Below are 22,081 nucleotides of genomic sequence, written 5' to 3'. Positions count from 1 at the left end.
TTTAATATTCTAATTGGCTAAGGTATAAGCTGTATTAATTAAGGTTTAGGTCAAGATACCTCTGAAGGCGCTGTAGACCCACTAATCTAGAGAGGCTCGCACAGTGAGGTTACAGCGCACAGACCACTGAAACTGATGGAAATGGCCCCTACTTATGCCCCTAACCAAGTAAAGCCAGCTCGCTCCGAATAAGCAGTCAGGGGTACTCAAATCCCTAAACTATTTAAGGTAAATGCTCCGTCAGGGTTCTCGGGACGTTGTGCGTTAAAGATTACATCATATCAACGTCAGTTTTCCGATCGCTGGAGAGATTATATAGAAATCCACGATGCCTGCAAAAAAGGGTTCCCCTCGAGATCGAAACTCCAACAAAACCCCCCCCTGGGGCCGAGAGGCGGTGGAACCGATTACAAAACCACAATGTCTTGCTCTTTGCATAGCCCTTTTATTTCTGTAACAATTCTCGCGACTAAGCAGGACGTGGGTAACTTACATTGGATGTTTTGCGCAAAATGTATTTACTCACGTGATCCAGGCTCTCCCATTCGATCCCGAGCGTTTCGGCCGGCCGCTTTGCGAGGTCCCCGTATTCCAGACCGCGACGATCCCGTCCACGCTCGCTAAGGATCACAAACCTGCTTTCAAGCCAAGCTTTAACATCATGCCATGCCAATATGCGCGTAGTATTGAGACCGCGGAGCCAGAGCTTTTAGAGCCGCCGCGGGAGAGTCGCAGCTCCAAGCGGAAGTACAAGAGTCCCGAGGGTCGGCGGAGTAAGCATAAGCACCACTCCACCACGCGCCGATCACCGTCGCGACAGGCTACTATTTCCTGTCCCTGCGCGCGGGAACCTAAGGCACCCAAGGCGCCGGATCATACAAGGTCATGCGAATTCTGTCATGTAACCGAGACGCCGAAATGGAGGTCTGGACCATCGGGACGTCGTACCCTCTGTAACGTCTGTGGATTGGTGTACGCCAAGAGGGAGGAAAAGGCCCGGTCATTCTTATTGGAGAGGGAGTTTGGGTGCGACTCTGTTTCTGACCCATCGTCGTGGTCTACAAAGATCTCAACTGAGGGTTCTCCTTCATTGGGACTGCGATGACCATTCAAACCTCCCTCACCTCTCATACCTTGCAAGCGGCCCCCAAGGATACCTCGCTGCCCCTCACTCTTGGCATGCATGGACAGGAGAGGAAACATTCCCATTTTTTTATTGCAGCGTTTGAGCGTTATAATCATGAAAGAAACAGATGGCGCATTGGAGACAGGAAATCAGGCGACATGTCAGGAGTATTCGAAGCAAATAACTAAGTTAAAAAAAAATCACTAAACCAATTTCAGCAATTTACCCCGGTAATAGCAACAGAGGAGCGTTGCCCAGAAGCTAATTGCATCCAATCGCGAAGTGTTTGGTAGCTCATCAACAAAGGTCCTCCCCCCTAACAGCAACCGTGATGTCAAAATCGCATCAGAAAACATGACCAATCACACCCTCCACATCACCTCCGGAGTCGTCCTCCGGTCCTTTGACTGTTTATTTGCTACCGCCCCACAGTACGACGTCGCATCGCCTGTCCCGTTCGAACTTAGATTGCCTGACCCTTAGCGGAATCCGGAGAGGCACGGAGTTCAGGGTAACTCTGGCATCTGACTTTTTACCCCTCAATTGGCTGATGGCTGATGGGAGCTCCTTTCAGTTCAAATGCCGATTCTGGAGTGGGGGGACGTCGACACAGTGAGAACAAACCATCTGATCCTCTGCGCGCGCAAGCGACCTGCAGCAAAGATTACACTGTACAACACACCAAACAAGTCATCCGCCCATTTTGTCCTGTGTCTAGCGTGTAGTAGGGGCGAAGAGAAACGCGCCGTGGCTTGCGCGTCGGCAAATGAGGGTTGCAACTCTTTGAGACGAAAAACGAAATCATTTCTAATCAGTGTCGCAAGCAGGACGGGGGACCAGTCTTATCTATCAATCGCAGACAGCCACAGCACAGAGGCCAAGCCCCAATGCAAGGAACTGTGGAAACGGGCTTGCTGTCATGCCAGGTTGCTGCGAGGGACAGTGTCCGACAGTCCGAGCGGGTGAGACGTCTCAAGGCTAGAGAGGCAAAAAGCAAAGGCAAATCAGGGAGTGGACTGTGAGGGACTTTGGCTGGACAGTTTGCGATAACTGTGTGATAAACTGTTGGACAAAGTTTAGATGGAGGGCTGAATGAATTGGGATGCTGAGAGACATCGGATTTCCTTTTCCCCGTGGTGAGAATGCTGTCCTGTTGGTGATTGTCAATGGCCCATGAAGCCACTCGGTAGGTTACCTCCGGATCCGCGGATGGACCCTGAATCAGGGTCTCTGCACAGTCCAGACCCGTTCGCGTAGTGATCTACAAGGGTTCCCCTGGGGGCAATCTTCGCTCTAACTTTAGCAAGCGCCTCAGAGGGGTATTAGTACCGCCTCGATCCCTAACCTCTCCCTTGAAATTCGAGATCGGATTCCCCTCTCCTCTCAACTGTCCAGTCCCGTTCCTGTTCCATCATGAAACACCCACAGCAGACACTCGCCAAGACGGCAAAGCCCATTCGGCGCCGAAGAGATCGTGCTCACCATCCTTGTCCCGTTGATCTCCCGGAATCTAGCCTTTTCCCGCCCCGACGATGTTCCCTACTTTCGCTGAGAAAATCTCCTCGACACGTGAGTTATCTCTCCGCGCCTTTGTTGACCCGTTGCCGGCGACACAAACTAACCTCCTCCAGATCCGACCTAGCGTCCAGGACGTCCAACGGAATGGTCTCCCTCTTTGTGAGGTCGTTTTGTTTCAAAACCCAGCTATTCCGAGTCCCTTGGCTGCGAAGCCAGAGATAGATACCCATCCCCAATTGAAGGTCGCTTCGCGCACTTCATCTCTCAGATCAACCGCCGCGTCGGCACGTTCAATCCGGTCGAGGTCTACTAGGGCCAGTCTCAAGGACACCTATGAAGCCCGCACGTGGCGTAACAGGCTGAGGCGACATTCGGTATGCCACTCATTTCCCCCATAATGTCTTTGTTTCATTCTAACGAGATAAGCAGAAGTCACCACGAACACATGAGTCAACTCCATGCTGCACATCGTGCTTCATCAAAGAGACTCCAAAATGGCGCGAAGGCCCTTTCGGCTCTCATACTCTTTGCAACGTCTGCGGTCTTCTCTACGCCAAACGCGAAGCTCGGAGCCGATCATTTCTTCTTCAGAGAGACATTGCGCGAATGTCGCAATGTTCTTAAATCGTTGAACCGTGTTCATGTTCCCGCCATGCATGAGCATGCGTTCAGCACGGCTTAACCTTTCTTTCTCCAGTCATACTTTTTCCAATGTTTCGTTTTCTTAGGCTGGATCCCGACTTTATACATGCCACCGGGATCTGTGAGTGACGAGGCATGGTTTCTATACCCCGGCGCAGGATTGGGAAGGCATTTTGTGAGACTCGGCTGGCTACTGAAGTTTTGTGTCAAAATGGCGTTCTCGGTTGTTTGTTATCATGTTGCATTTAGCGCAGATACCTCAGTCACAGTTATGAATTGGAATTGAACTTTTATTCGTACCTACATCTACAGTCGATTTGGATCATGTGAATGGCGGTTGGAAAATTGCATTGAAGTCAAATTCACAGTTGATGAGACAGTCAGAAGAGTTCATAAGTTCGACCATGCCATTGCGATGTTCCTGAAGGCGACCACGATGCCTGGAGTTCCATGGACGTGTTACATAGGTCTAGCACAATCTCACCACCAAGCCGGAAAATTGAACGATGCCTGTGTATCGCAGAAGAAAGCGCTGGAAGTTCTCTAGGCTTTGAAGGAGCCCAACCCTGGAGATATGTAGTCCATCGCCCTCAAGTCAACATGTCTCCTCGAGCTAGGTCAGGCTCATTTTGTTCAGGTTTTCAGCAAAGTATGATCTAAATGCCCTTACTCTTGACGATATCAATAAGATACCGGCCCAGGCCGCCAAACCCAGGGATCTTGCCCAGCTTTCCATCAAGATATTCGATATCTTTGACCATACTGTAGACATCAGTCATCAGTGAGCACAAGTGTATGAGTATAACGTGTACCAAAGACGAAGAACCTTACCATTTACGACCGCTCACTTCTTCCACGACGACCTCGATGAATACCGTCCCTAGATGATCCTTATACCTTGTCGAGATTGATGTCATAATAAGCAGCACCACTGATTGATGCATACGCTTACTGATAGCTTTGTATAGCCTGCTCGTGTCGCCAACCAGGTCCACCATGTATTTGCGAACATCTTGCTGTGTCTCACCCTCCCAGGCAATCTCCCGGGCTCTCTTAGAATAAGAGATTGCCCGAGACTCCATAATCCCAATCAACTTACGGAAGATGGAATCTTTATGCTCTTCGAAAGCGTGGTGAACCTTTTCGAACTGACTCTCTATAGCCTCGTTCGCTGGCCCTGCAGGTACATGACGACTGACGAATCCAGAAATACGCGGAATAAGAGTCGAAATGAATGACAATGCTTGGAACGCGAGTGCTAAATTAGTAGCTGTAATATTCTTGAGACCAGCTGATGTTAAGGCGCCCGCGCCAAGGATAAGTTGGCGACAGCTGGAGTCGAACAATTGCAGATACGAAATCAGACATAAAGCCACTTCTGGCGCCTTGGATTCAATCCCGGATACGAGGCGAAGGAAGTTAAGTACGCCTTCCAAGCAGGTTGTAGCAGACAAAGGGAGTAAGAATGTCTCCGCTTCAATACTGGCGCCCCGGATCTCTCCTGGTGCACGGCTCTCATCTGTACCGTCTTCTAGATGGACCCCTTCCTTGGGTATTGGCGCCCAAATTCTGCTCATCTGTGTCCACGATGGCGGATCTGAAACGCTGCAATCCAGAACTTGTTGAAGAATTTCATTGCTCTCCGGCGTGAAATCTGCATCTCGCCACGTATCGGAGCTCATGGCCTGGGTAAGTAATTGGTTCTCTCTGGCGCCATGGGCCTGAATGAAGTCTCGAACTTGGCTGTCAATTAAAGTCCGTAGAGGCGCGCCAGCTTGCGCCGAAGTTGACTCGCATTCGTTGAGAAACAAGAGACTCAGAGTATAGTGGCGGATGAAGTAGTCTAACGGCAAGGTGGTTATCTGCTCAGATCGAACACGAAGAACCATGGAGATCATTTCGTGGCCGATGTCCGCTCCATGGATCAGCAGGTTAGGGAGGTCAAGTGCAATATGTATCTCTTCCTGTATTCCAACGCGTGAATCTATCTCTGCTGAACTCCGATAGATAATCGACGTTCGATTGGTGAGAGAAGTGGCGGGGTCATCAGAAACAGAAGTCTCAGTAGAACATGCGATATCTAAAAGGATACTGGATTGACGTTTCAGACTCCGCAAGATCTCTACCACAGTGGTGAAAAGCGAAGAAAAGAGCTCCTCAGCATCTGCTGGTCCGAGATCCTGGATGTTCTGAGCAAAGACAGACGGCCTTTCTGTAGTCCAAGCACTAAACCGAATATTAATTGACGCTGATGTGTCGGAGCTAGTATTATCGGTCGAATTTGGAAGAACGATTCGTAGCGCATTGCGTATCTCTAAGAGGACTAATTGTCTATAAGCCTTGAAGGCCGTCGTTATAGATCCCGATCGGTGCAGTCCGAGCAAGCTAGGCAAGAGTGCTGCCCGCAAGTCATTCGCACGATCTGTATTGACCAACAAGGCTGTAGGGTTCTGCCCGTAAACTCCTTGAGCACTTCGCGATTTCGCATCCCAAGCAAGAAGAACTTGTTCTTTTGAACCAAATTGGCTATGACGTTGAAGGTCCTGAATGAGTGTAGAATGAATTCTGGATTCAAAGACTTTTGCAACCCGGGATCTCAACACTGCCAGTTCATTGGAGACGCCTTGGGAAGGTATGGCCTTGCGTATATCCTGAAGCTGTATATCGGATGATACCTGGTTTTTGGCAGCTTGGCTATATTCACCAGCCATCAGGGACTCAACGGCATCGAACTCATCCAGGGCCTTCTCAACCTGTCCTTCATCAACGAGCAACTTGCAGGAGGAAACTCTGTCCAAGATACATTGTAATTGTAGCACGGCGTCATGAAAATGTCGGATGTCCCGGTGTACTCGGAGTTTCTGCGATAGCACCAGTCCTTTTGTCCTTATATCATGCTGCAAAGAAGATAGATCATTGCGGAGCAATGCTATCCTTTCTGCCGATTGTGCCGCTTCGGTGTGCAGTTCTTTCAAAGAACCGAGAACGGAGAAAGCGGTGGTTGAAGCTATTGAGATGGAGTTGGCCAAGTGCATTTCCACTATGTCCATATACCATGATAGCTTCTCCTGAAGAATGGCGTTTGTCGCGATGGACTTCTTCGGCAAAAGGACACTCCCGCCGCTCGTCTTGCCTTGGCGTGACCACTCTGATGTAATCTCAGAGTGCTCACTAACTACCCGGAAGATTCGTGGATTCTCTAACTGGAAGTTTTGGTCGAAATATACATCAGGAACAGTGGCCAAGGGAGGCACTTCATGACGAAGCTTGCGATCAAAATTACCGCCTCGCTCTTTGGAGTAATAATTGTGAGAAGTAGGAGTGGGAGAGGTGATAGGATCACCCACTCGGGGCTGAAATCGGTGGTTAGTGTGCGCAAGTTCCTCATGAACGCTCACTCTACAGGCTTGCTTACTGTAGCTTCTCCTTCGTTTTCTTTCAGTCGATGAAGTTGTGCATACAGAGGAGCCATTCTTGACACATAAGATCGAAACTCGGCAGCATCGACATGTGGTGTACTTGATAGAACTACGCGAGGAATCTCTCGAGGGATTGACATCGTGGGCAAAGCTCAAGTTGGCCCGGAATGATCGGCGCTGTCTCAATAACCGCTTCTCTAAACATACAGAAGAGAAGATTTTGTATTATTCGATTGGGGGATTGCTCGAAGTATGGTACCTTTCGCTTGAACAAAGCGAGAAATTGATGAAAGGTCGAAAAGCGAATGACGCGGCGTTGGTCGCGACGTTCCAGGGATGTTGGTTGGTGCCTCCATGTCAATGAGGCCGATGATTATCCGATTATGAAAAACAAAACATTGTAATGAAGAGAAAAGAAATGAAGCGTGATTTATTAAGTTGTCACCATCATTTTTGTTGAAAACTGTTCCATGTTGCGGTGTAAGTCCTTTAGTCTTTATATCGTGGTCAGTTTGAGGGCAACACATAAGGGAAAATACATCTGGCCCACGAAACCTGACCAAATGGAGACCTTCTAGCATGTAAACCAATACAATGAGTGGTATTTATCTAGCCACGGATGAAGTTCTCAGAAAACCCCGGGCGAAGTGGGAGAGTGACAAGAGATTGATATAATCATTTGGGCTGGACGAAACAGAAAAACATGCCATCTACGAATGTATGTTCTCAAAACAGCGCCGCGTTGTTATTCCCTCGCGCAAGGATCTACGTAACAGAAAAACCGAGACTGATCGCTCACAACAAGGATGCGAAGGCGCGATGCTTTTGAAAGTTTATACGATGGATAAACATTGCGGCCCGAAAATGATACATATCCACTCTGTAAGCACGCAATTTGAGTTCACCGTGTCGTTGCCCATGGATCCCTGATAGGAAATCCACAAGAAAAAAAGCTTTTGTGTGGCTGATGTTCATGACGTTCAGTGGCAGTACACGCCACGAGATGTTTAGATGTTTTGATGTTTTGAGTATCGACACGAAAACTTTGTTGTTTTGGAAGTCAACAAATACCGTGAGACGTACGTGGCTTTCTCAAATATTTTTCCATGCGTCAATGATGTTGAACATTGATCCTTTAATTCCCAAAGAATAAACCTTGGAAAAGAAGCCCTTGCAGACAAACCCTGAGCGTCTGGATCCTCTTATCAATCGTATCTCGTAGCTGCTCCATCGCCGGCCCGACAACCCACACGGCCCCGTGTTACCTTACCAGGACAAACATAGACATTGAGCCCGTGAGTACAGACGATTGTCGTGCGCGATTACTTCATCGAGAACACCCGCCAAGAAAAACGTGCTGTAAGAGAACTGGGTCTTGATCGGCCTCGTCCGACCAGATCTGCAAGGCCTTTTATAAGATGGCTTCCCAATTCTCTGTCCCTCAAGGCGCATCACAATCCAGCGCAGACATGGCATCCAATTCTGAAAAGGTCGCCACAGATGGTGGCGTCCAAGCGACAGACAAGAGAGAGGATGTTGCCTCCATGGGATCCCTCACGAATGGGTCCGTGAGCGGGAGAGCCCAGATCTTGGGTGCGAAACCGGAGGAAATCATCGAAGCAGAGGAGCATGCGCGTACGATGGACTTGGATGAGACAAAAAGAGTGAGAACCCCCAATCTTGATCGATAAAATTTGCTAACATCGACCCAGCGCGCTGAAACCCTGATTTACCTTCATGAGCATGACCCCAACTTCAGCTCGGAATCCATCATTCGGATTCAAGAATTCCTGAGCAATGAAGATATCTTCGCCAATCCTCATAAGCACTCAGATCTCATCTTAGACATCAAGACCGAGATTTCACTCGTCACCATCAACTCACCCTACACAGAAGTCCGCGCCGTGGTAAGCAACAAGGACGACCCATCAACACCAGCTGGAACAATCCGCGCCTGGACCATTGGTTTATTCTTCGTGATCGTGCAGAGCTTCGTGAACCAACTGTTCTCAGTGCGGCAACCGACTATCCGACTCCAAGCACCCGTCATCCAACTCCTGTCGTTTCCGCTGGGCAAAGCTTGGGAGAAATGGCTTCCCGTTGGCGAGTTCACTCTGTTTGGCCAAAAGTTGCAGCTCAATCCTGGAAACTTCAATCAGAAGGAGCATATGCTGATCTCGATCATGGCGAATGTCTCGGCGAGTTTACCCCATTCTCGATATATCATTTTCACAAGTTGGTTGAAGAAGTACTTTGACTTGCCATTTGCCGCCGACTTTGGCTTCCAGATCTGCCTCTCGGTGAGTAGGACTGCGACATAACTTACGGAGCTTTACTAACCACAACAGTTGGCTATGAACTTGCTGGGCTACGGTCTTGCTGGACTGGCGCGACGTTTCCTGGTCTACCCGTCATTCTGTATCTGGCCTCGCTCCCTCGCGACCATCGCCCTCAACCAGAGTCTACACGATGGTAAGTCCCCGGAAGCCGCTGATATAGTATGTCAAGTTGACTGACCGCCGAAGAATCTGGAAATGCAAGCGTGCTTGGTCCTTTCAAGAAGATGTACACCATGTCCCGGTACCGCTTCTTCATGCTCTTTTTCGCCGCTATGTTCATCTGGTTCTGGTTCCCCGAACTTATCGCTTCATCACTGTCCCTCTTCAACTGGCTCGCGTGGATCTCGCCCAACAACTTCACCCTTACAGCTATAACCGGCGTGACTAAGGGCCTTGGATTCAATCCTCTTCCAACCTTTGATTGGAACGTTGCCACATACTATATGGATCCTCTTCTGGTTCCCTTTCATGTCACTTTCAACATGTTCATCGGTGCTCTGTTGGGCGGTGTTACCATCATAGCGATGTATTGGAGCAACACGTACAATACTGCATATCTCCCCATCAACACAAACACCATGTTCGATCACACCGGCGCCAAGTACAACGTATCTTCGATCTTGGATGATCGTGGCCTACTCGATGCAGACAAGTACCAGGCTTACAGTCAGGTCTACATCGCCGCCTCATCCGTCACATACTAGTAAGAGCTTCTCTCTGACTCGTAACTGGCATGTAACTAACAAGAATAGCATCTACTTCTTCGCCGTGTATACCGCGATGATCTCTTATGCTGCCCTGTATCACTGGAATGACATCAAGCTTGGTTTCGTGTCTCTCTGGCAAAGCTTAAAGAAGAAGAGCAATATCAACGAGTTCAAGGATATTCACACAAGACTGATGGAGCAATACCCCGAGGTCCCAGAGTGGTGGTACTTGATACTCAACGTAAGTTCTTTGAAGAAGCTGAATGGCCTTGACTAATGCGATGTAGATCGTTGGAATTGCTTTCGGGATTGCCGCTGTAGCAGGATGGCCCACCAACACCAGTGTCGGCACCGTCTTCTTTGGTCTTGCTCTTGCCATCCTCTTTACCATTCCCACTGGAATAATCTTTGCCACTACTGGCATCGAGGTTGAGTTCAATGTCCTCGCTGAGTTCATTGGAGGAGCCTGGCAGCCTGGCAATGCCTTAGCTGTAAGTATCCGACCACCAAGACTCTAATCTTCGCATCTAATATGAGCAGATGAACTTCTTCAAAGGCTTTGGATATGTGACAGTCGCTCACGCCCTCGATTTTTCCAACGATCTGAAACTTGGTCACTACCTCAAGATTCCTCAGCGCCAGACCTTCTGGTGCCAGACAGCGGCCAGTAAGTTACACTTCAGCACTTCTTTATGCACCCCAACTGACTGTATATAGCTATTGTCTCCGCGTTTGTCTGTACCGCAGTCATGAATTTCCAGATCCTCAACATCCCCGACATCTGCCAGCCTACTCAGAAAGATCGCTTCACATGCCCCGGCGTTGAGTCTTACTTTACCGCCGCCGTGCTTTTTGGCTCTCTTGCCCCTCAAAGAGTATTTGGAGAAGGCGGCGTGTACACCGCTCTACTCGTTGCGTTCCCAGTCGGACTGGCATTCCCTATCGTCTACTACTACGCGACCTGCAAGCTTTCTAAGACACACTGGCTTACAAAACTTCATCCCGTCGTTATGTTCAGTGGCGGCCACATCTGGTCTCCCTACAACCTGGCCTATGTCTGGCCAGCTGTCATTCCAGGATGGATCTCTTGGGTCATCGTCAGAAAGAGATATCTTCAGTTCTGGAGCAAGTACAACTACGTCCTCGCAGCAGCCTGGCAGACTGGAATTGCCCTCGCTGCGGTGGTCATCTTTTTTGCTGTGAGCTATCACGGGGCGTCGATCAATTGGATCGGCAACAGTGCAGACAGCGGTTGCGAAGCCGAGACCTGCACGCGGCTCAAGCTTCCCAATGGAACCATCTTTGGCCCTCAGCCAGGAACCTTTGCTTAGATATGTTGCAAATAGCCAATTATATGGCAAAAAAAAATTTTTTTTTTTTTTTTTTCTTCAATTCTCCAATGAGATAAATGAGATCAATAGCTTATGGGCAATATTGAATACGTGGCTGTGCCGCTGATCCTACGACATCATCACGCCCGTTTTCTAGGCAGAACTCAATTTAGCGCTTCCGCTGCCCAAGGTTATTCTAACGCCTAGGATTCAGCTCCCAACACTCAACTCGTTATTTAAAAATGCCACAGTTCCTTGACAGAATATGCTTCACATGACATCGTCATTTCCAAGTTCACCAAGATGGTTATCTACCACCCAACCAACATGGCGATTGCCTGAAATGCTATCTTGCCACTCCATTCACAGATGACGAACTGAAAGCTTTCAAGTCAGTCTTTGAGCTTGGTGCATACTACAAATCCGCTCCCATGATGCAAATCATAATCATGCACGCGCCGGACGATTATCTGGGAAAATCGCATCAATACATGCGTGCCAAAGAAACCGAAGCTGGCAACACGGATCCATTCATCGTCGTTGATGAAGAAGCCAAGAGCAGACGCGCAGTCTGGTACATTGATCAGTTCGCCGTGGAAGACCAGGTCAAAGATGGCACTGCTGAGAGCACGGATGTTGTTATGAAGATCCTCATCCAGACTGAGGGTTTGGGTATCAACCATATAAACTACGCCCTTGCCAAGTTGAGCATTGAGGAAGGCCTTGATAATTGCTCGGTGGAATTACCCCTCACCAATGACTTTTATCAGCCCGACCCGCAAGATTGCGGTGGCCCAGACTTGCAAGATGTCTGGGTCATTGCTGAGCCGAGAGAATTCGAAGAGAGCACCGATCCAAAGCTGTTGAATGATTTCTCCCCTCGTCCGGATAAGGTGGTTAGGCTGAAAGAGGATGCTGCTGAGTCTGCTTGGCTGGTCAGCTCTTGGACGATTCCAGGTGATGTACATCCTATCGACTTGGCGCAAAAAGAGTTTCCCGAGGGAAGCGTTGTTTTACAGCAGAAGTATAAGCCTGGCTTTCCATGGCCAGCAGACTCACTCTAGGCGGAAGATAACCCGTCAAGCGGAATGGAGTAGAAAACGGGCTTGACTGGGCATCCTTGTCTTTCGATGCTTTTGTAGCGACCAATGACATGTAATTACGCTCTTTAGCTCCGCCCTTCAAGTGATCATACCTTATCGCATATGATATTCCCCACGATGTCGGAACCGAGCATATCTCGACCAAGATAAGCGGGACGGACAAAGACGATCTTTTCCCGAAATGCACCTTATCATCAGTCATTCTTAATCGTGCGTTACGCTTTCCCACATTCAGAAAGTGCATCCCAGCCGTTGAATGGATACAACTTCCCAACGGAGCAATTTTTGGAGAATCGTGGTGGGGAGGAACGGGTGAATCATCAGCTCCGCACCAAGGCGACCAGATCCAGCATTAAGAATAAATAGTTAGCAACTTCGTCAATAATTATTTTCACCCGATTAACAACAGCTTTAAGATTCTCAACATGTCTTCTGCTCCCCACCCGCTGTGCCCGCTGACGGGCGATGAGATTCAGGCTAGCGCACGCTTGATCGAGAGCGTCTGGCCGCTGTCAGTCTCGCTATCTTTTAAGGTTATAACGCTCAGCGAGCCAGCCAAGGAGAAGCTTGCACCGTATTTGGAAGCGCTCGACAACGGAACTTCCCCTTCGCCGCTTGAGCGGTTGGCGTTTGTTGCGTATTATATCCGTGGAACGGTGAGTCGACCCCACTTAGGTTATTATCATGCATGATCTGACAGTCACAGGACATTTTCCATGAAGCCATTGTCAACCTGACCACGGGGAGAATTGAGAGCAATGTGAAGCTTGGGCCCAACGTTCACGGGAATGTTGACTATGACGAGGCTCAGAGGGTTGAGAAGCTTGCCCTCGAGGATCCGCAGGTCTTGGCTGAGCTTGAGAAGCTAAAGTTGCCAGAGGGGACAGTCGTATGTGCTGATCCATGGATCTATGGTAAGCACTATTGTTGATTGTGAGATGAATTAATGACTGACATGTGTAGGGTCCGACGGAGTTGAGGATGATGTCCGTATGTACCAGGTCTTCCTGTACATGCGAGACCCCGCAAACTCTGGCGAAGCTGATTCCAACCACTACGCATTCCCCTTGCCCGTATCGCCGGTCATTGAATGCGTCAACTACAAAGTAATTCGAATTGATGTACTTCCAACTGGAGCCGACAACACCATCAAGCCTCTGGCGCCGTATCAGCCAAAGCCTGCCAATGAGTACATCCCAGAAGCGCAAGAGCTGCGAAAGGATCTCAAGCCACTGCACGTCAGCCAACCAGAGGGGCCAAGCTTCAGTGTAACCCCGGTCGGTGAGACTGGAAACGTTATTTCATGGCAGAAGTGGACCTTCTTCGTCGGTAAGTCTGACATCTTGTCTTACTTAATGATCTCCAACTCACAGAAACAGGCTTCAATCAGCGTGAAGGCATGGTGTTGTACAACGTCAAGTATGACAACCGTCCCTTGTTCTACAGACTATCCCTGTCAGATATGAGCGTGCCCTACGGTGACCCACGACACCCGTTCCACAAGAAATCAGCATTTGACTTGGGTGATGCCGGAGCTGGTGCTACAGCAAACAACCTCAAGCTGGGCTGTGATTGCTTAGGCAGCATTCAGTACCTCAGCGGTGTGATCTGCGATGATCAAGGCAAGCCTTTGCCAATGGAGAATGTCATCTGTATTCATGAGCAAGATGCTGGTATTGGATGGAAGCACACGAACTACAGAACCGGAAGAGCCGCTGTTGTACGAGCACGTGAGCTTGTGCTGCAGTCCATTATCACAGTCTCAAACTATGAGTATATCCTCATGTTCCTTTTCAACCAAGCAGGAGAGGTCACATATGAAGTCCGCGCCACGGGTATCCTGTCTACACAGCCGATCGACCACGAACTAGACAAGACAGGAGTGCCATTTGGAACTGTCGTGCACCCTGGTGTCCTGGCGGGCGTTCATCAACATATCTTCTCCCTACGAGTCGATCCTATGATTGACGGTCATACGAACCAGCTGGTGTACAGCGAAGCCCACAGAATACCTCGTGATCCCCGCCTGAACCCTCATGGTACCGGCTACGAAGTTGTCGAGAAGACCATTGACAAGACAGCTGGCTTGGATATCGATTATGACCTTAGCAGGGTCTATAAGATCACCAACCCCAACTCCCTCAACCCTATCAACGGCAAGCCCGTGGGTTATAAGATTATGGCTCCGCCATTCCAAAAGCTTATGGGCGACGAAGACAGCTTTCTGCATAAGCGCGCTGAGTTCGCAGACCATAACATTTATGTCACCACCCATCGCGACCGCGAATTGTACGCGGGAGGATGGTACACCAACCAGTCGCGTGGAGACGCAGGCGTGAGAACTTGGGCAAAAAGGAACGAATCACTGACGCCAGAGTCTGATATTGTGCTTTGGGTGCAGTTCGGTATCAACCATATCCCACGCATCGAAGACTTCCCTGTCATGCCGGTCGAGATTCTAAAGGTGCACCTCAAGCCTGTCAACTTCTTCACCAAGAACCCCGCGCTGGATGTGCCGCCTAGTGAGCAGAGCGTGAACCAGAGCACTCTTATTGAGAGCAAGAAGGAAGTGGTTTCCGACAGTTGCGGATGTGATACATCGAACGTTTCTTCAAAGCTGTAGTCTGGGATTTTAGTAAGAGATGCCTCACGGTGCCAAGAGTTGTGACATGAATGAAGCAATATTAATATTATTCGTTTACTGAGCCGATTATGGATAAGGCCCTATGTGTTCAACGTGAACTGTTGTTTCTTCTGATATTTGTATCCCATCCAATCCCTCGTTTACTGTCGGTGGAGGCGTTTGATGTCTCCACGGACTCGAAATTGTGATCTCTGTCCCGTAACTCCACCCAGCATGTGAAGCCTCAATGTCATATCCCGCTGGGATATCGTCGTTCATTACAAATTCGCATACGGAACTTGAGCCGTTCTGTACTGAGGCTTTAGTGCCGCGGCTGCCCTTGGTGCCGTATTCTGGTGATAGAGCTGAGTCAACGACTGCGCGCTTGCTTCTGTGAGAGGCAAGGAACGAAGAGGGGACAAGCTTTCGAAATACAGGTCGCAGCATTGGTAGTGAAACTAGAGAACATCAATTGAGGTTTACAATATTGGGCTGGTATGATATACCCGAAACGTTGGCGAGATTGCATTCCGCTGCAGCCAAAGACCCGTGATAACCGATCTTGAGGGCGATTTCTTTTGAACCGCCATTGAACTGGAAAGAATTGTGGATGACAAGAATAGATAATACACAAACACTGTTCACATATTAGTCCAGGACACAAGGTATCACCACGGGAAACACACAGAGCACCGAAGCCAAAGAGGGCCATTACAGCAAGTTTTTGACCAAGCGGAAGATGCATTTTGATGACTTCAATCAGAGGGAGAACAAGAATGACAATATCCAGAACAGCATGCGTGAGACCAGTGGAGAAGAAATAAATATTGCTCGTGACATGGCAATGGGTAGCTCGTCGGGCAAGATCCCAGTAGGCTGACGTCGGCATACATGACAGTGTCAACAGGAGCATTCGGACGATGAACCATGCGACAGAAAGCACAAAGACAACTTGGATTGCGATGCGCGAACTAGAGTATTTGAAGAGGCGCCAGTAAAATGTCAGGATGGCGAATTTAGCAAAGCCGATGCCGATGGTATACGTCAGGCTGCTCAGCCAAATGAGGAGGTATGATCGTTCGAGACGTTCTTCTTCGCTGAGATGCGACGGGCCATTTTTCAGCGGGCGACCGAGACCGAAGGCGAAAAGAACTAGAATCGCATTTAATTATCGCAATTGACGCAGTTGGAGTGGGCATGTTCTTACAGACAAGGTTGTCAATCGAGTACGCGAGCGCTCCAATCTACGCACGCATCAATTGTCAGCGATCGTTCTTTGGTGGCAAAATGTTAAGCATAACGCACAAAGGCAACGACGGCCAACCAATCATCAATCCCATAGCCCGCCCTCGTCGTCCGTCTCGCCAAGAGTCTCAGCACCAGCACCAGCGCAGCGAGCGGCAGGGTAATAAAGATAGAAGCATAGACATTCGGTCTATAATCCGCTTCCATCGTGCATCATCAAAGACAGCAGGCTCTCCCGAAAGAAGAAGAGAAGAAGAAGAAGAACAAGTTTAGAAGGAAAAGAGAAGGGATGGGATGGGGGAGGGGAGATAAGACGAAAAGGACCTTGTCTCACATTGAACAAGTCAGCTCGGGCGAATGATTCAAGTGACGACGCGCTAATGGGCTCGATGATGTTATCCTGGTTGCGCTAAGGGGAACGGTTCGCGGGGGAAAGGAGATGCCGGTGCGGGGAGGGGGCTTTAACATTTGTCCGTGAGTGTTTTTACTGGTGAAGGGCAAACGCTTTGACTTTGTTATGACCGTGGTTGTTGTTAGTGTTGAACATCATTTGTCGGGTCAAGCGGGTTTAACGTTGCCAAGACCTTCGGCACTCGTGCGTATCTAATTTCCAGAAGTTCCGAAGCGTCAATGCCTGGCATCTTGGCCCTGCTGATCCCTCATCACTGAATCGAATCTCCTGACAAATGTATTGTACTTACCCTTACCAGCTTCTGCACCATTACTCCCTAGACGTCACTCTACTGGGCGACAAAACATCCTCAGCTTACCAGATTAACGACATGTCAGAATACTTCGACAAAACAAGCATAGCGTTGCTTTTCAGCTGCGACATCGCTACATTGCTTACAGTACGACCAGCAGATCCCAACGAAAAAAAAAATCTCACGGCCATCTAGGGTAGCTCATTACACCCGGCTGGAGTTGCTGAACAACTCCAGCGTCAGCAAGAAGGAGCCAAACCAATTGAAGTATGGAACTTCTTCAATTGATGAGAAATTGTGGATTTCCGTTTATTAAAAGAACGGGATACGGCCATATACTTAAATCCATCTAGCCCTCCCGAAAACATGTTTTTGCATCCTGTCTGCTCGGGTTGTTCTCATGGGTTCATATCCAGGGATACCTCACAAACGGTAGCAGCTTGAGAAGCTCCATGCGAAGACGATGTTGGAATTCAAATCAAGTTCTACTTGGTCCGTAGAGATATGTCTGAACGTCATTGCCTTTATGCCGACGTCTGCGCTTCTATCGAATTGTGAACCTGATGCATGCAGTGACGAGAGGATATCCAACAACATGTATCATCGATTGCCTGTAGAACAGAAATTCCCTGACTCGACGGATGGAAAAGACCAAGAGAGAATAGAGGTACTGACTTGGACAAATAGCTCCAGTTGCAACAACTGTAAGCACCTTCAGGCATAGCGCTTGTGGAACCCGTCACGATATTCAGATGGCACCTTGGACATTGTTGCAGCATCGAAAGCTTCTACAGTACTCATACTAGCCTCCAAGCAATAACTGAGATCAGAAGAGCGCGCAAACACGTGAGAGATAGACAGTCAGCATCCACTGTATGATAGTTGATGCTTGTGATATCTCAACGAGACATATCAAGCTAACACACTGGAAACCTTAGTTAACTTCAGCTTTGCAAGGCAATATGCACATGGAGCAGCTAAAATATCTCGACCAAAATTCGTGGAGACAACCAAATATATACATGTGCTCAGTAAGCCTGGGAGGGGCGAGGCTAATCTCAACATGGAATACGCAAGCGATACTGAGCTCTGAGGTCGATGCGTCGTGGAAACGAGAACAACGTGAGCTCTTCTGTTCGAGCTTGCATGGGCTTGGACTGATCACCTTGCTCCTCGTCTTGTTTCCACTGTCCAGATAGAAAGTCTATGTACCATGACCACTGGACCAAGATTAATCTGTGGCATAGCTGAAATTGTTGGCCGCTTTCCAGACCTGGGGTTTTCCAAGCCGTATTGGTCGGAACGTTGGCCTTAGTATAGTAACCAGAAGGGTCTTTGGGGATATAGTCATCCAGGTTCCCATCAAACCACAGGGCGGTACCAAAGTCCCTTTAGCCGCCAGGTCCGAAGATGCCGCGGAGAAAAATTCAATAGTTAGACTAATGCCCCCGGGCACGTTGCTCAGCCTTTCGGAACGAGCGCTTGGAGGGCCTCAAAATTCACAACTATCCTGCGCTTTTGCGTGATTTGCTACTACGATTGAAATGCCGAATTCGATGGGCATATTATGCAATATAAGATAGGTTTAGTCTATTCGATACTTGAGGATGGCGCAATCCAAAATGGAAAATGGCCTTATCGTTTGAGACATCTCCTCCCAAAAGTGGTATAGGTAGATTTCAAGGCCGAGCTGAGAACCCCTGCTCAATTGCCAATAATATGCTACAATTTGCTCTTTCAATTTCCAATTCGTAATCCAACAGTTGTGGCGGTTTCGGTCCGCGCCGTTCAACCTCCCAATTAGTGTAGATTGCGAGTCCAGGCCTTATGTCACGTACATCATCACCACGGACTATACTGGAATCATCGTGAGGGCTTTTGACTCCATAGCGTATTCAGCTGTCCAGGACTATGCAGCATGGCATAGCGTCATGCAGTTCTGTTCACAAGCGCTAAAAGCAATATCACCTCAGACTCCAGCTTCATCAGGAAGTCGTGATGATGACATTGTGACCAGAAACACCGCGATATTTGCTCTTCACCTTGCAATGACATGATCTTTGGACCTTCACGGTTAGTTCGTCCTCTTGTGGCCTAGAAAATGGCTGGCTGAAAGTAAGACAAACATTCTTCAGCAATGATAGAACGTGTGAACTAAACCATCTGGGTATTGCTTCACCGTCGTCTAAGCGCCCAACGGAGAGCAATCCCTTGATGAGACTTTCCTATCACACTCTCTGCGATTTCTAGTCTGTCTTTGAAGGCACGGTACTGCATTTGAGCCATGGGACGAAACCTATAAAAGGTGGAGGAGTTCCCGACCCAGAAGAAAAGAAACATCCTCATCAAGCACATCAGATCTTCTCAAGAGCAAACAACAACCAGCAAACTCCAACCCCCTTTCAAATCTATCGCAATGGCCTCCGCTCTCTCTTTCCCTCAGCAGCAGCAGCAGCCTCAGGGCCTGCCCATCCAGACCGCAAGCTCCAGCTCCGTGGACGGCGCTCTCCTCAGTGCTCTGGCAGCCTACATCACCACCGGCCCTGACGCCCGCAACACTACTGAGCAGGAGGTCCATGACCTGGCTGCTGACGCCATCTCCAAGCCTGGTGGCAGAGCTCATCTGGAGGCTCTCATCCAGTCTGAGTCTGGCGTCGAGCACAAAGTCTGGAAGAAACATGCTCCTGCCCACGGAACGCTTAAGCTGACCAAGACTGATATCACCGTTCACCTTGGTGTCGACTCCCTCAACCTCAGCTTCGATGCCACTGGTTTCAATGTTGCTAAGCCTGCTAGTGCAACACTTACTTCGTGAGTGGCTACCTACTACCCGATGCCATAGCTTACACGATGCTAACAAACCTATCAGTGGCACTTTCTACTACAATGACTTCCAGCAGTTTGGACAGGGAGATGCCACCTTCAAGCTCCACGTCAAGGGTGTAAGTGGACGACTCCCACTATCAAATAACAAGACTTAACACGCTGCAGCTCAATCTCCACGTCAGTATCTACCGTAACCAGGTCTACGTCGGACACTTTGAGTTCCAGAACGCCACCTTCACCTTCCCTCCCGGTGGTGTCGAGCTCAACGGCTCGATTGCCTGAGCGCCGTGGTCTTTGGCTTGGACATGTGTTCTCTGATCATCAGATGTCATTGACTTGGAACTGGTTTTCCTTGAAGTTTGCTTTAGTGTTTCTGTTTTTAGCTAGCTGTTTCGCTCCTTAATCTGCAATCATCATTCCCGGGACCAACGGACTGTTCTTATGAAAGTTGTGTATCTTGTAGGGGTTTGACTTGACTTGTAACCTCCAATCGTCTCGCTTCCCACGCTATCAACTAGCCAAGTCGGACCTTTCTCCACATCCTCAAGCACTCCTGTAGGTCCATTGAAACAGTTCCCTCCAAAGCAGTAGATGTATCTCGAATCATAGCCACTAATAACGACGCATGTGCAAAGTCAACTTGATCATCCTGAACTGCCTGGTAGTCAGAATGTTTCATACCACCGACATCAGCCCAAGCCTTCCACTTGTCCAGCATCCGACAAATATTGGCCGCGAACTCCCCATCCAGGACCATACGATGTAACATGAAACCGACGACATCCTTTACAGTGAGAGAGTCATCCCAATGACCTTTCCCTTGGAGCCATCGTAGGCAATGCTCAGCAACAAGCTTTGTGTCCCACTTGGGGCTCCGTAGGGCTTCCATCATGCGGTTGTCGCGTCTCAGCTGGACAGCTCTATGTTTCTCTCGCACTATGACATTTCATGTCAGCATGAATATGTCCCTGTATTCGATCGAGCTCACTTACTCTCATCCATCCGCTCCTGAGTCTCCTTTTGCATCCGAGCCTGTACTGCTGCTTGACGCTGAGCAGGAGGCAACAGTGCTTCCGCAGCTATCGCAGCTATCGCAGCTCGTTGTTCTTGAGCCTTTCGCGCAAACTTGTGAATGTCTGTTCCATGATCGTCATGCCTGGTCGCCCATGTTGGTGTCTCTGATTCGTCAACAATGCCTAGAACAACCAACACTCCGCAGGGCACAGTCGCCTTCCGTGCGAAGGACAAGATATCGTCTGGAATTTTATAGTTCCATAGAATCGTCTGACTGGATGTTCCAAAAGCAGTGGCTGCACTGGAAAACCAGACACCATCGGATTTGGCAGGCTGAATTCGCAGATGGTCGATGTAGAGGCTTTCTAGGTTCAGAGTAGTCTGGGCACCGTAATGGTCCTGCTCGGTCAGTGCAGTGACAAGCCCTGACATGGAAATCTGACAGGTGATTGCACTTGATTGTGTGGGGGCTTGGTTAGTTCCTGGGCGTGAGTCGGCTTCCCGGTCCTTCCCTGTTGTTAGTCCGTCCTCTGAATTCCGAGCTGAGTGCTCTGGAACCTCCGAAACGCTTCCAGCCTCGTTAGAGCTTTCTCTCTGAGGCGATGGGGGCAATCGGACCCAATATGGCGGCAAGTTGGAATAGTCTCTTGTGATCCAAGAACTAGACCAGGCAACAGTCAAGGAGAGATTGCCATCGGAATCATTCGACGGAGCGATTGTTAGCGCGTCTTGCCGACCTTCCGGAGACATCATCAAGCAACATCCTACAGGTGTCCAAAGTCCAGACGATCTCAGTAACTTCCATCCGTGCGGATTCGGGACAGCGCCAAGATCGAGAAGGTAACAGACGAGCTCATCGAAAGCTACCTCGACTTGAGGTTGTCGGACTTGATCAGCATATTCAACTCGCTGAGTCTTCATACCAATTGAGTGAGATTTCCAGTTGAAAGTGGTCCAACTACCGCCAGGGATAGAGCTCGGATGACGCGACAGAGTCCAGTACTCGGAGCGATCCTGGAACCTGTCCAGCGGCATGACAGCATAGCGCGGGAGCTCTATCTCGATGACTCTATTGACGATATCGCTCCGTGTAAGTGCTGTTAGACGACTATGCCGCAGCATACGCTTTATCTTGGAAAGGGAGATGAGCGTGGAGAGCGTGTTGTACAGAATTGGGAGAACTGCCGGGGTAGTTAGTCGCTTGGCATGCGGTATACATGGGGAAAAGCGCTATAGGTACCCCCCAAGACCGCCAACGGCACACCGATATAGGTGATGATGTCGGTTGGCGACTTGCCATTGTCTGCCATGCTGATCAGAGTCGCGACGATTGTCTCTTTGTCACGAAATATTTCGAAATTGGGAAAGGGGTTTTCTCAGAGTTCAGCTGAAATGAAAAAAGCCGGCTAGGCTGATTTGGGCATGATCTGAAGCTAAGACAGCCACATACCGATAGCGGAATAGTGTCTTTTATTCTCCCTTGC

At 49.2% G+C, this 22,081-nt stretch overlaps 9 protein-coding genes across 9 annotated transcripts; 6 read left to right on the top strand and 3 right to left on the bottom strand.

Moving 5' to 3' along the window:
- Positions 1-420: 420 nt before the first annotated feature.
- FSUBG_8513 (GATA zinc finger domain protein) lies at positions 421-1,105 on the top strand (the record flags this gene model as incomplete). Its single annotated transcript, XM_036686929.1, has 2 exons — positions 421-480; positions 536-1,105. 2 exons carry the CDS (start codon positions 421-423, stop codon positions 1,103-1,105), a joined length of 630 nt encoding a protein of 209 aa, XP_036536004.1.
- Positions 1,106-2,539: 1,434 nt separating this feature from the next.
- On the top strand, positions 2,540-3,268 carry FSUBG_8512 (GATA zinc finger domain protein; the record flags this gene model as incomplete). The annotated part of the gene is made up of 3 exons (XM_036686928.1): positions 2,540-2,695; positions 2,758-3,018; positions 3,074-3,268. 3 exons carry the CDS (start codon positions 2,540-2,542, stop codon positions 3,266-3,268), a joined length of 612 nt encoding a protein of 203 aa, XP_036536003.1.
- A 674-nt stretch (positions 3,269-3,942) lies between these two features.
- Positions 3,943-6,845, bottom strand: FSUBG_8511 (GARP complex component; the record flags this gene model as incomplete). The annotated part of the gene is made up of 4 exons (XM_036686927.1): positions 3,943-4,048; positions 4,118-4,166; positions 4,239-6,639; positions 6,702-6,845. The coding sequence occupies 4 exons, from the start codon at positions 6,843-6,845 to the stop codon at positions 3,943-3,945; spliced, it is 2,700 nt and encodes an 899-aa protein (XP_036536002.1).
- Positions 6,846-8,123: 1,278 nt separating this feature from the next.
- On the top strand, positions 8,124-11,082 carry FSUBG_8510 (OPT family small oligopeptide transporter; the record flags this gene model as incomplete). Its single annotated transcript, XM_036686926.1, has 8 exons — positions 8,124-8,369; positions 8,418-9,005; positions 9,054-9,177; positions 9,231-9,747; positions 9,797-9,992; positions 10,039-10,242; positions 10,292-10,418; positions 10,469-11,082. 8 exons carry the CDS (start codon positions 8,124-8,126, stop codon positions 11,080-11,082), a joined length of 2,616 nt encoding a protein of 871 aa, XP_036536001.1.
- Positions 11,083-11,531: 449 nt separating this feature from the next.
- FSUBG_8509 (uncharacterized protein) lies at positions 11,532-12,146 on the top strand (the record flags this gene model as incomplete). The annotated part of the gene is made up of 1 exon (XM_036686924.1): positions 11,532-12,146. One exon carries the CDS (start codon positions 11,532-11,534, stop codon positions 12,144-12,146), a length of 615 nt encoding a protein of 204 aa, XP_036536000.1.
- A 464-nt stretch (positions 12,147-12,610) lies between these two features.
- On the top strand, positions 12,611-14,808 carry FSUBG_8508 (primary-amine oxidase; the record flags this gene model as incomplete). Its single annotated transcript, XM_036686923.1, has 4 exons — positions 12,611-12,841; positions 12,892-13,099; positions 13,149-13,514; positions 13,565-14,808. 4 exons carry the CDS (start codon positions 12,611-12,613, stop codon positions 14,806-14,808), a joined length of 2,049 nt encoding a protein of 682 aa, XP_036535999.1.
- An 87-nt stretch (positions 14,809-14,895) lies between these two features.
- Positions 14,896-16,260, bottom strand: FSUBG_8507 (uncharacterized protein; the record flags this gene model as incomplete). Its single annotated transcript, XM_036686922.1, has 5 exons — positions 14,896-15,266; positions 15,315-15,445; positions 15,495-15,960; positions 16,016-16,052; positions 16,114-16,260. The coding sequence occupies 5 exons, from the start codon at positions 16,258-16,260 to the stop codon at positions 14,896-14,898; spliced, it is 1,152 nt and encodes a 383-aa protein (XP_036535998.1).
- Positions 16,261-19,173: 2,913 nt separating this feature from the next.
- FSUBG_8506 (uncharacterized protein) lies at positions 19,174-19,865 on the top strand (the record flags this gene model as incomplete). Its single annotated transcript, XM_036686921.1, has 3 exons — positions 19,174-19,568; positions 19,627-19,699; positions 19,749-19,865. 3 exons carry the CDS (start codon positions 19,174-19,176, stop codon positions 19,863-19,865), a joined length of 585 nt encoding a protein of 194 aa, XP_036535997.1.
- A 232-nt stretch (positions 19,866-20,097) lies between these two features.
- FSUBG_8505 (uncharacterized protein) lies at positions 20,098-21,907 on the bottom strand (the record flags this gene model as incomplete). Its single annotated transcript, XM_036686920.1, has 3 exons — positions 20,098-20,519; positions 20,576-21,778; positions 21,838-21,907. 3 exons carry the CDS (start codon positions 21,905-21,907, stop codon positions 20,098-20,100), a joined length of 1,695 nt encoding a protein of 564 aa, XP_036535996.1.
- Positions 21,908-22,081: the final 174 nt, after the last annotated feature.

The sequence above is a fragment of the Fusarium subglutinans genome, assembly GCF_013396075.1.
Source record: "Fusarium subglutinans strain NRRL 66333 chromosome Unknown NRRL66333_c0000117, whole genome shotgun sequence".
NCBI classification, from domain to species: domain Eukaryota; kingdom Fungi; phylum Ascomycota; class Sordariomycetes; order Hypocreales; family Nectriaceae; genus Fusarium; species Fusarium subglutinans.
The sequence above is the reverse complement of the archived record's forward strand: the minus strand, read 5'-3'. Positions and strand labels throughout refer to the sequence as shown.